The sequence below is a fragment of the Eurosta solidaginis genome, chromosome 4 (assembly GCF_040869045.1).
Source record: "Eurosta solidaginis isolate ZX-2024a chromosome 4, ASM4086904v1, whole genome shotgun sequence".
NCBI lineage: Eukaryota > Metazoa > Arthropoda > Insecta > Diptera > Tephritidae > Eurosta > Eurosta solidaginis.
In genome coordinates, this window is record NC_090322.1 from 108,529,684 (window position 1) to 108,542,812 (window position 13,129).

Consider the following 13,129-nt stretch of genomic DNA (forward strand, 5'->3'; position numbering starts at 1 on the left):
AAAGACAAACGTCTGGACAAACATCCAAACATCCAAACATCTTAACATCCAAACTTTCCCATTTATAATATATATTAGATATGAGATATGAGATATGAATGTATATGTGTGGTGTGACAATTTATGTGTGTGAAAGTGTTAGTGTTGCAACTGCCAGTGAGCCGGTGTGGTGGGGCACGCGCGCTTAGCCACAGGGTACCGTTATGCGAACAAAATTAATATACTCTGTGAGCTCTGCTTAGCTGAGTATAAAAAGAAAACGAAGTCGCAAAATGAAGTTTGAATGGTGACCTCACTCTTTAAGTCTCAGTCATACAATTCAATTGGCTGCATTTTCTCATCGGGGTCGCCCCTTGGCAGTGTATGGCAAGCATTCCGAGTTTATTTCTGCCATGAAAAGCTCTCAGTGAAAACTCATCTTGCTTGCAGATGCCATTCGGAGCCGTCGTAAAACAAGTAGGTGCCGCCAATTTGTAGGAAAAATTAAAAGGAGCACAACGCAAATTGGAAGAGAAGCTCAGCCTTAAATCTCTTCGGAGGTTATGGCGCTTTACATTTTATTATTTTATTATTAATTTTCCTTAAAATATGTTCGTTTACGATGTGGTTTTCATGCATCAATTGAGACGTACGAGGATTTCTTAGGCCTTTCTTGAGCATTTCTTCAAGCGTCAGATTTTTCATATTTCCACTACTATTTTCGAGGAAGGAGATTGAGTTATTCTCCTTTTTCCTTGCTCTTAAAACCAACCAACCAGATTTTTTCAATCTGGAGGTGTCAAATTTCTGCTGTTTTTAGAGAACAAAATCACGAAATTGAACGGTTTATTATTTAAAGGGAACATGCACACCTTCAGAAATCAGATGGCTGATTGCAATGTACACTTTTTATCAACACATTGTTATTGTTGTAAGGACACATATTCACATTTACCCTATACAATTTTATTTTCGATGAAATTTTGAGTTTATTTTGAAATTCAATAATAAACGATGTCATTAGCACAGCAACAACAATACATAACATTTCTTTCTGAAATTAGTTTTAATACTTATCTTTATTAATGTCCCTTTTTGTAATGAGATTTTATGTTAATTAGTGTTGATGTTAAAACGCATTTACTTACTTCCTGGTATTATCGAAAGCTCAGACTTGGTTACTGTTAATATACTGGGCAGTTCACTTGTCGGATGAGTACGAATAGATTCACAAATCTCACAGCTACCTCTCCAAATACGATTATACGCATAAGAGCATTTTGAGCATGTCCACGTTTTTCTTGTGTTATCGAGCATATTATTGTCTGTATGCGGAGCACATCGGTTGGAAGGTACATCCAGTCTACAATTGTAAAATAATTAATAAATGTATGTGAAGTTTATACCTTAATTAATGGAACCTTAAGTCTATTATACTACTGGTAAAGTTATTTAGGCCTGAAATACATAAACGCGTTTACTGCCTTGCTTCGCTTTGACGGTGCCTTAAGATAACAATGAGGCGGCAATCGAAGCGAGCAAAGCATTCTATGTAAATCCGTCCTAATGGTCACATTAGAACACACAACTGATTGGTTGTTGTTGTTATTGTAGCGATAAGGTTACTCCCCGTAGGCTTTGGGGAGTGTTATCGATGTGATGGTCCTTTGCTGGATACAGATCCAGTACGCTCTGGTAACACAGCACCATTAAGGTGCTAGCCCGACCATCTCTGGAACGATTTATATGTCCACATTAAACCTTCAGGCCATCCCTCCCTCCCCACCCCCAAGTTCCATGAGGGGTCGCCAGAGCCTCGTCTGTGTATATATACATAGTGTTTGATGACCAAAAAACAGCTGGATTCTCTTGGCGAAAAATATATGCTTTCTAAGACCTAAAATCCTTTATGCCACTTCGGATCTGATTGCTTCGTGGGTACCAACAAATAGGGGCGCAGCACCCAAACACAGAATCCGCTGCACTATTTCTTCCTGCAACCCGCACTTCCTGAAACTACTAACTACACTAACAGGACCTGCTTTTTTTGATGATCCCACTAAGGCCAAAGAAAGTGATACTTGACCAAAATTGAGTAACTTTCGGCCTGAGATGAACAGACTTCCTTTTCCGATCAGACAAAATTCCGGTCGAATTTAACACAAAAATATTTATAATTGTTAAATATGTATATCGTTGCCCTCTTGCCAGAAACATGAATGTGTTTAAATATAAATGTTGGGAAATGAAGGTTTACAATTTATGCCCAAAACATAAGTGCAGAATTGCTGCGCAGCTAGATTTTAAACACACTTGCTTACACTACGCAAAACACAGGTGTCGCTGTATGCCAAGTAGCGTGCTGCATGACCTATTGAAACAAAATTTGCTGAATAAAATCAGAGTTGGGTAACAAAAAACCAAACAATTACGAACAAGCACAAAACAAAATGCCAAGTAACCGAATATTTTACCGATGTATATTGGAACGATTTTCCGTCATCCCTTGTCAAATTTAGTTTCTAGACAAACCGGTTTCGGCGTTGTGCCATCATCAGTGTCGATTTTTGCTCTGATCTGTCCTTGTCGTTTGTCTTGTATTTATAGTTCGTAGGTACATGAGCAGGTATTGTCAAAATGGATGTTTGTGTATATTTTTGTATATGTGCTGTGTGTTCATTCAGAACCGTTTTTACTGATCGATTTGTGTGGCCGAATGAGACAGGTAAAAGTCAGTAGTTCTAGTCGTTTGACCTTCTTTGAGATTACAACAAAAAAAAACACGGAATCCAAACATTATACCAGAGTCTAAGTTCGCGAATCAAATGGTCGAAAAACAATGTTCCCTAGCAAACATCAATAAAACAGTCAGGGTCTTTCACATTCAAGCAAAAGGCCGACATCCTACGTACTCGAAAACATTGAAATCTCCAAACAGAAAAGATTCGACGGTAGAATAATAAACGGACAGATTAATACAATTTCTGACACAATATTTGAGCCTTTAAAACTTGTTCACCAGAAACAAAGTAATCACACAGGTACAACAGAAAAACAAACAACAGCAAATAAACACATAACAATAAACGCACCAAAACAATAAACCCACAAATATTGACTACACTGGGTTTCTTATAAAAAAATTAAACAGAGATTTCCAAAAAAAATATAAATTTTAACGCCGTCGAAGGGTTAAGCTCATCCAAATCAAACAATAAAAAAAAAGTTTCAAATCTACTACCACGGAAAGAAAGAAGAAAAGGGTTAACTAAAACAAAACTACCGGCACGCGTTGCATCGTTTGGGTTCTTCCGGCAGTTACAGAGGTGGAAGGCTTAGCTGTCGTTGCACTTCCGTCTACACCCACCCTCCTGCTAAAAGAATGGTAATATTTGTTCTCTTAGCCCACCTTCATTTTTTCTTTTACAAATTCTTAAACTTTAATCAATGTTTATTCAATAATACATTTCTTCTGTTCCCATACCTATTTCTATGCTAAACTTGATTTTTATACCCAGCTTTACTTGTACACAGGGTATTATAACTTTGATTGGATAACGGTTGGTTGTACAGGGATAAAGGAATCGAGATAGATATTATATCAACATTCAGGTTGATATTTTAAAAAAATTATTTGTTCTCGGTTTGAAGTATAAAATTTATTTTTGTTTATTTTTGAGTTTAAATATTTTCCAACTAATTAGAATTTTCCTTTTTTTTTGAAATTATTCAAAATTTTTAAGTTAACACGAAAACTCAATTAAAAATTATTTTAAAAATTAAAGTAAAGAATACAAAGTATATTTACTCCAAATTTAAAACAAACAAATTATTAATTAATATTAAATGTAACCTTTTTTGTTTTTTGTTGTTTAATGTATTTGTATTTGTATTTAAATTAGTGTTAATAAGTATGTTTGCTGGTTTAAGTAAATCAATTCAAATATTTTTAATAGTATTTTTGTATTGAATTGTAAATGTTTTATGTTTCTTAGAGATAACTTTAAAGGTCTTTCACAAGGTGATTCTAAATTAGATTTACGAAGAATTTTAACAAAAACATATTCACAATTTTCTAATTTTTTAGGAACGAAAAAGTTTTCTTTGTTATGATGAAAAACTTTAGAACGAACAAGCGAAAAATATTCTCTTATTTTATGAAGAGCGTCATTAGAAAAATCATGGTCTTTATTACTATTTGAAATAATTAATTCACCAGGTATTCTAAGTGTTTGGCCATAAACAAGTTCAGCAGATGAACATTTTAAATCTTCTTTAATAGAAGTTCGTAAACCAAGTAGAATGAATGGTAAAATGTCAGACCAATGAACCGAGTCGTTTGATGCTATAATTGCTGCTTTTAAAGTTCGATGAAATCTCTCTATCATTCCATTTGCTTGGGGATGGTAAGGAGATGTATGAATTTTGTGAGAACCTAAAAGTTTAGTTAATTCTATAAAAAATTTTGAGGTGAATTGTGAACCTTGATCTACTGTAATATTCAATGGTATACCAAATCGTGGTATATAATTTTGAATAAAAGTTTTTACTTGTTGAAATATCTTTAAGTGGATAAGCTTCAGGCCAACGTGAAAATCTGTCAATAATTGTTAAGATATAACAATTTTCATTTGAAACTGGAAGAGGTCCAACAATATCCATATGAATATGTTCAAAACGACCTGATGGTATTTGAATTTTTTGAATAGGAGATTTAGTATGTCTTGAAATTTTGGATTTTTGACAATTGATACAAGATGAAGTCCAATCGTTAATTTCTTTACGCATGTTAGGCCAATAATATTTATTTGGAATTAATTTTCTAGTTGTTCTTATACTTGGATGAGATAATGAGTGAATTTTGTCAAATATAATTCTTCTCATAGAATGTGGAATATAAGGTCGAAAAGGTTGTAGAGAAACATCACACCATATGTTTAAATTAATAACTGGAATATGAATTTCTTTTAAATTATTTTTAGAATTTTGATCAGAAATGTTTTTTTGTAAAAATTTATCAGTTTGTTGTTCTTTATATAAAGTTTCTAAATTTATATCTTGAGTTGAAATTGCATTTATTTCTGGAATACGGGAAAGTGTGTCGGCAACTATGTTGTCTTTTCCACGTATATATTGAATATCATTTGTAAATTGAGCAATATATTCAAGATGACGTAGTTGACGAGGAGATATATCTACATTAGAATTTAGAACATGAATTAAAGGTTTATGATCAGTATAAATTGTAAAAGTTCCACCTTCTAGAAAATGTTTAAAATGTTTAATTGAATTATAAATTGCCAAAAGTTCACGATCAAATGTTGAATATTTAGTTTCTGTTGTAGTTAATTTTCTTGAAAAATAAGCTAAGGGTTCTAATATACTATTGCTAGTTTGTTGAAGAACTGCTCCAATAGCAACATTTGATGCATCTACTGCTAATGATAAAGTACCATTTTTGTCGAAATGTGCAAGTAAAATTTTTAGCAAAAAGTTTTTTAACATTTTCGAAAGCTGTTGTGGTTTCATTTGTCCAATTTAATTGTTTGAGTTTGTTTTTAATTGCATGTGTTAACATTTCATACAGAGGACTAAGTTCTGTTGCTAACATTTTAATATATCTGTGATAGTAATTTATCATACCTAAAAATTTTTGTAATTTATTTACAGAAATTGGTTTTTCAAAATTTGTTATGATTTCAATTCTATCTAAAGATGATTTAATACCTTCGCCTGAAATTTCGTAACTTAAAAAATTTAATTTATTTACACCGAGAGTACATTTTGAAGGTTTGATATTTAAATTATACGTATCGCCCGTGGTCGAAATTCGACCAACTTGTATTTTTTTCAACTCACTCTATGCATCCAGTGTTGGGGTAGTGCAATAATGCGTTAATAGTTGAGCAGTGAGTGGAAATATAGCAAACTGCTCTATCTTACTTAAAGTTCTCATTAAAATTTTGAATTTGACCTAAGACGTTATAATCTTTGATTGTATTTTCTTAAATTTTCTACAAACTTTTCAAATGTAATTATAAGTTTTGGTATAGAGCTCCTTAAAAAAATATAACAAATATGTAAAATCAAATGAAATTGTTGTGAAATTACTTGAAATTGAATTGAAAATTTGCTTTTTCCACACCACCCAGGAGATACGCCGTTGGCGCGCTACCGCAGTTAGTTTTGGGTGCTCGGTTCCCCAGTAGGCCTATATCACCAATATAAACTACATATGGGGTATTCCATCCCATTTCGGCCAATTTTGAACCCGACCCCTTCAGAATTGACCGAAAGTTTTTCTTCTTTTTCTAGCTTACGAAAAACGTTTTACAGAATTTTTTCAAATTTTTTCATCCAACTCAAAAAAAGTTATGAATTTAAAAAAAACATCGTTTTTGTTTTCAAAATGCTATAACTTTTTCAAAAATTGACCATTTGGGATCTTTTTTTTTTTTAAATTTGGTTTTAAATGTACTTTTCGGAAAAAAAAACAAAAAAATTTTTTAAGTTTTTTTTTCAATTAAATAAAAAAAAAAAATATCGGCCCACTCCGGGATTAGTGGGGATGATTGCAAAATTGATTGAAGTTTTTTATGAAAAAAAAAAAATGGCGAAATTCGAAAAATCTCGAAAAGCTGAAGAATTACAATTACGGCCACAGTGGTGTGATGGTAGCGTGCTCCGCCTACTACACGCGTATGCCCTCGGTTCGCACCCCGGGCAAAGCAACATCAAAATTTTAGAAATAAGATTTTTCAATTAGAAGAAAAATTTTCTAAGCGGGGTCGCCCTCGGCAGTGTTTGGCAAGCGCTCCGGGTGTATTTCTGCCATGAAAAGCTCTCAGTGAAAACTCATCTGCCTTGCAGATGCCGTTCGGAGTCGGCATAAAACATGTAGGTCCCGTCCGGCCAATTTGTAAGGAAAATCAAGAGGAGCACGTCGCTAATTGGAAGAGAAGCTCAGCCTTAGATCTCTTCGGAGGTTATCGCGCCTTACATGTACATGTACAATGAAAAACAAAGAATCTGTTAAATAAAGACCTATGCTTGTACGTGTAAATAAAATTTGTCCAAAAAAATAGGCCGGTTAAGTTATTACTTCTCTTTAAGGTCTTTTTGTGCGCTAACAATTATTTTAGAACAATTTTTTAAAGATTTTGGTACAGACCAATATAGGTAATTGGCAACAATGGGAAACAATATTTTATTTCAACAGAAAATGAGCGAAGCAGTAGTTCTCTCACCGTTTCGCGAGTGCAAATATGTACATATTTAGAGATGAAAGATTTGAGCAACGCGACAATTGAGAATTTGGAGCTATGTACTCAGGGGGGTTTGTGAACATAATGCGTCCCACAGATGGCAATTTCGATAGTTGCACAGATTTTCGAATTTACAAAAAACTTTTTCTGTTAATTATAAACAAATAGAGTAATATTTGTTAACAAAAATAGGCCTATGCACTGCGGCTGATCAATGCGAATCGATTCATATAACTTTTATATGATTTTACGTATGCTAAGTATGCGAAACAGCCTGTCAATTGATTGTATGGAAATTTTGCTAGCGTATTAATATATAGATAGTAGAGTAATATACGGCGTATGCAATATTTCGACCTAAAATCGAAAACGTTTTTGGGTCGTTTTTTCGTTTAATATACAACGTGAAATTTTCCGATTCAATCAAGTTGCATTTAAATAATAATGAACTAAGTTGAAATAAAAGATAATAAAATAAAATAAGATATATCAAAATAAATTAGCATAAATGACAATATACAAATTTTAATGCAATATCTTTGTATCAAATTTAATATACAACGTGATAAAAGATAATATAATACAATAAAATAAGAAATATCAAAATAAATTAGCATAAAAGACAATATACAAATTTTAATGTTATATCTTTGTAGCAAATTTATTTATTTTTTGTTCACTATAAGACGTGCTATATCTAAAATGAGCATAAAATCTGAAAATGCAAAAAACATTTGGGTCAAATCTGCAATTAATTGTTATAAATAAATAATAAATTTAGTGAGTTTGAACAAAAGTTGACTCATAATTTCTGATTTAATTTTTGTTAAAGCTCCTAAAATGAAAAACAAAGAATCTGTTAAATAAAGACCTATTCTTTTACGTGTAAGTAAAATTTGTCCAAAGAAATAGGCCGGTTAAGTTATTACTTCTCTTTAAAGTTTTTTTGTGCGCTAACAATTATTTTAGAACAATCTTTTAAGGATTTTGGTGCAGACCAATATAGGTAATTGGCAACAATGGGAAACAATATTTTATTTCAACAGAAAATGAGCGAAGCAGTAGTTCTCTCACCGTTTGGCTAGTACAAATATATAAATATGTAGAGATGAAACATTTGAGCAACGCGACAATTGAGCATTTGGAGCTATGTACTCAGGGGGGTTTGTGAACATAATGCGTCCTACAGATGGAAATTTCGATAGTTGCACAGATTTTAGAATTTAAAAAAAACTTTTTCTATTAATTGTAACCAAATAGAGTAATACTTGTTAACAAAAAAAAATTCGATTCATATAACTTTTATATGATTTTTCGTATGCTAAGTATGCGAAACAGCCTGTCAATTGATGTATGGAAATTTTGTTATCGTATTAAGATATAGATAGTGGGTAATATACTGCCTATGCAATATTTCGACCTAAAATCGAAAACGTTTTTGGGTCGTTTTTTTCGTTTAATATACAACGTGAAATTTTCCGATACAATCAAAATGCATTTAAATAATAAAAAACTAAGTTGAAATAAAAGATAATATAATAAAATAAGAAATATTAAAACAATTTAGCATAAAAGACAATATACAAATTTTAATATAATATCTTTGTAGCAAATTTAATATACAACGTGATAAAAGATTATATAATAAAATAAAATAAGAAATATCAAAAAAATTAGCATAAAAGACAATATATACATTTTAATGTAATATCTTTGTAGCAAATTTATTAATTTTTTGTTCACTATAAGATATGCTATATCTAAAATGAGCATAAAATCTGGAAATGCAAAAAAACATTTGGGTCAAATTTGCAATTAATTGTTATAAATAAATAAATTTAGTGAGTTTGAACAAAAGTTGACTCATTATTTCTGATTTAATTTTTTTTAAAGCACCTAAAATGAAAAACAAAGAATCTGTTAAATAAAGGCCTATGCTTTTACGTGTAAGTAAAATTTGTCAAAAAAAAAGGCCGGTAAAGTTATTACTTCTCTTTAAAGTTTTTTTGTGCGCTAAAAATTATTTTAGAACAATTTTTTAAGGATTTTGGTACAGACCAATATAGGTAATTGGCAACAATGGGAAACAATATTTTATTTCAACAGCAAATGAGCGAAGCAGTAGTTCTCTCACCGTTTGGCGTGTACAAATATATACATATGTAGAGATGAAACATTTGAGCAACGCGACAATTGAGCATTTGGAGCTATGTACTCAGGGGGGTTTGTGAACATAATGCGTCCTACAGATGGCAATTTCGATAGTTGCACAGATTTTCGAATTTACAAAAAACTTTTTCTATTAATTATAAACAAATAGAGTAATATTTGTTAACAAAAATAGGGCTATGCACTGCGGCTGATCAATACGAATCGATTCATATAACTTTTATATGATTTTACGTATGCCAAGTATGCGAAACAGCCAGGCAATTGATTGTATGGAAATTTTGTTAGCGTATTAATATATGCATAGACAGTGGGTAATATACTGTCTATGCAATATTTCGGCCTAAAATCGAAAACGTTTTTGGGTCGTTTTTTTTTTTCGTTTAATATACAACGTGAAATTTTCCTATTCAATCAAGTTGCATTTAAATAATAATAAACTAAGTAGAAATAAAAGATAATATAATAAAATAAAATAAGAAATATCAAAATAAATTAGCATAAAAGACAATACACAAATTTTAATGTAATATCTTTGTAGCAAATTTAATATACAACGTGATAAAAGATAATATAATAAAATAAAATAAGAAATATCAAAATAAATTAGCATAAAAGACAATATACAAATTTTAATGTAACATCTTTGTAGCAAATTTATTTATTTTTTGTTCACTATAAGACGTGCTATATCTAAAATGAGCATAAAATCTGGAAATGCAAAAAACGTTTGGGTCAAATTTGCAATTAATTGGTATATAAAAATAAATTTAGTGAGTTTGAACAAAAGTTGACGCATTATTTCTGATTTCATTTTTTTTTAAAGCACCTAAAATGAAAAACGAAGAATCTGTTAAATAAAGACCTATGCTTTTACGTGTAACTAAAATTTGTCCAAAAAAATAGGCCGGTTAAGTTATTACTTCTCTTTAAAGTTTTTTTGTGCGCTAACAATTATTTTACAACAATTTTTTAAGGATTTTTGTACAGACCAATATAGGTAATTGGCAACAATGGGAAACAATATTTTATTTCAACAGAAAATGAGCGAAGCAGTAGTTCTCTCACCGTTTGGCGTGTACAAATATATACATATGTAGAGATGAAACATTTGAGCAACGCGACAATGGAGCATTTGGAGCTATGTACTCAGGGGGGTTTGTGAACATAATGCGTCCTACAGATGACAATTTCGATAGTTGCACAGATTTTCGAATTTACAAAAAACTTTTTCTATTAATTATAAACAAATAGAGTAATATTTGTTAACAAAAATATGCCTATGCACTACGGCTGATCAATACGAATCGATTCATATAACTTTTATATGATTTTACGTATGCTAAGTATGCGAAACAGCCTGTCAATTGATTGTATGGAAATTTTGTTAGCGTATTAATACATAGATAGTGGGTAATATACTGCCTATGTAATATTTCGACCTAAAATCGAAAACGTTATTGGGTCGTTTTTTTTCGTTTAATATACAACGTGAAATTTTCCGATTCAATCAAAATGCATTTAAATAATAATAAACTGAGTTGAAATAAAAGATAATATAATAAAATAAAATAGGAAATATCAAAATAAATTAGCATAAAAGACAATATACAAATTTTAATGTAATATCTTTGTAGCAAATTTATTTATTTTTTGTTCACTATAAGACGTGCTATATCTAAAATGAGCATAAAATCTGGAAATGGAAAAAACATTTGGGTCAAATTTGCAATTAATTGTTATAAATAAATAAATTTAGTGAGTTTGAACAAAACTTGACTCATTATTTCTGATTTCATTTTTTTAAAGCACCTAAAATGAAAACCAATGCCATAGTGCATTGCCATCAAACAAGTCCAATTTTCACATCCATTCTGCGACATCTGTTGAATATCAATTGGCACGAACCAGAATAGAAGTAGGATTAATGAAGACAAACAAAAAACCGCTGTGATGGCTGAATGGTTAGAGCAGCGGCGCCTAAACGTTGCCGATGAAGGAATTTAGCAGTTCCCGAAATGGATCTATACAACGAACTTTGGCAGTTGTCTAAATTTTTTCTTTCTTCTATTCTAATTTAAAAATTTTTTCAATTAAGAAAAAATTTATCATAACAATAATAATGATAAAAAAATTATTGTTAGGCCTTGAGCTCGATTCGAACCCGCGATCTTAAAATCAGTAGGCCGATATAACAACAAAAATTGTTTTTCTATTAATTATAAACAAATAGAGTAATATTTGTTAACAAAAATAAGCCTATGCACTGCGGCTGATCAATACGAATCGATTCATATAAATTTTATATGATTTTACGTATGCTAAGTATGCGAAACAGCCTGTCAATTGATTGTATGGAAATTTTGTTAGCGTATTAATATATAGATAGTGGGTAATATACTGCCTATGCAATACGGCCGCCACGATGTCGGTTGCCGTTTTCACCTAAAATTAAGGGACGTTTTTTTCGTTTAATATACAACGTAAATTTTCCTATTCAGTCAAGTTGCATTTAAATAATAATAAAACAGTTTGAAATAAGAGAATATATAATAATATAAAATAAGAAATAAAATAAATTAGCATAAAAGACAATATAAAAATTTTAATGTTATATTTTTGTAACTTTTTTGTTTTTTGTTCAGTATAAGACGTACTTTATTTAAAATCTGCATTTGATTAAATCTGCAAATGCAAAAACATTTTCGGGCAAATTTGCCAATAATTGTTATACATGAATTTAGTTAGTTTCAACAAAAGTTAGCTCATTATTTGTGATTTCATGTGTTTTTGAAAACAACTATTATAAAAAACAAATAATCTGTTAAATAAAGACGTATGTATTTACGTGTAAGTGAAATTTGCCACAAAAAATGGGCCGGTCAAAAATTAATTCTATTTAAGATTTTTTGGTACGCTACAAATTATTTTGGAACAATTTTTTAGGATTTTGGTAGAGGCTATTATAGGTAAGTGGCAACAATGGGAACCCATATTTGTATGTAGGTGAAACATTTGTGCTTTCGAATTTAGGGGGGATACATAAAGGTTTAGGTCTTTGAAATTGGCATTAGAACCCTTAGATTTGTTCCCAAAGATGGCGCGCTTCTGCACGAAAATGAATTTCGATATTTGTATTGTTTGTTAGAATTTACAAAAAACTTTTTCTATTAATTATAAACAAATAGAGTAATATTTGTTAACAAAAATAGGCCTATGCACTGCGGCTGATCAATACGAATCGATTCATATAACTTTTGTATGATTTTACGTACACTAACTATGCGAAACAGCCTGTGAATTGACTGTATGGAAATTTTGTTAGCGTATTAATATATAGTTTCTTCAAGTCTTTTGAAAACTGATTTTAAATGATTTATATGTTTATCTTCATTATCACTGGCAATAAGAATGTCATCAATGTATGTAAATACAAAATCGAAATCAGAAAATACTTCATTAATAAATCGTTGGAAAGTTTGAGCACTGTTTCGTAAACCGAAAGGCATTCTTACGAATTCAAACATTCCAAAAGGGGTAGTTATTGCAGTTTTATGAATGTCTTCTTCTGCCATTGGAATTTGGTGGTAAGCACGTACAAGATCAATTTTGGAAAAAAATTGTTTGTTTTTTAAATCAATTGTTAAATCGTGGATATGTGGTAAAGGATATCGATCTGGTGTAGTAATAAAATTAAGTCTTCGGTAGTCTCCGCA

General features: G+C 30.9%; 1 protein-coding gene across 5 annotated transcripts in view; it reads right to left on the reverse strand.

Moving 5' to 3' along the window:
* The window catches only part of sol (small optic lobes), a 567,383-nt gene that overhangs the window by 361,656 nt on the left and 192,598 nt on the right, over positions 1-13,129 (reverse strand). For all 5 annotated transcript variants that reach the window (XR_010952752.1, XR_010952751.1, XR_010952753.1 and 2 more), the window contains one exon: positions 1,128-1,342. Coding sequence is in view for 2 of the 5 variants with exons in the window: in XM_067782436.1 (XP_067638537.1) it covers positions 1,128-1,342 (215 nt within the window). In the remaining 3 variants the exon portion in view is untranslated. The remainder of the gene's footprint in view (positions 1-1,127; positions 1,343-13,129) is intronic.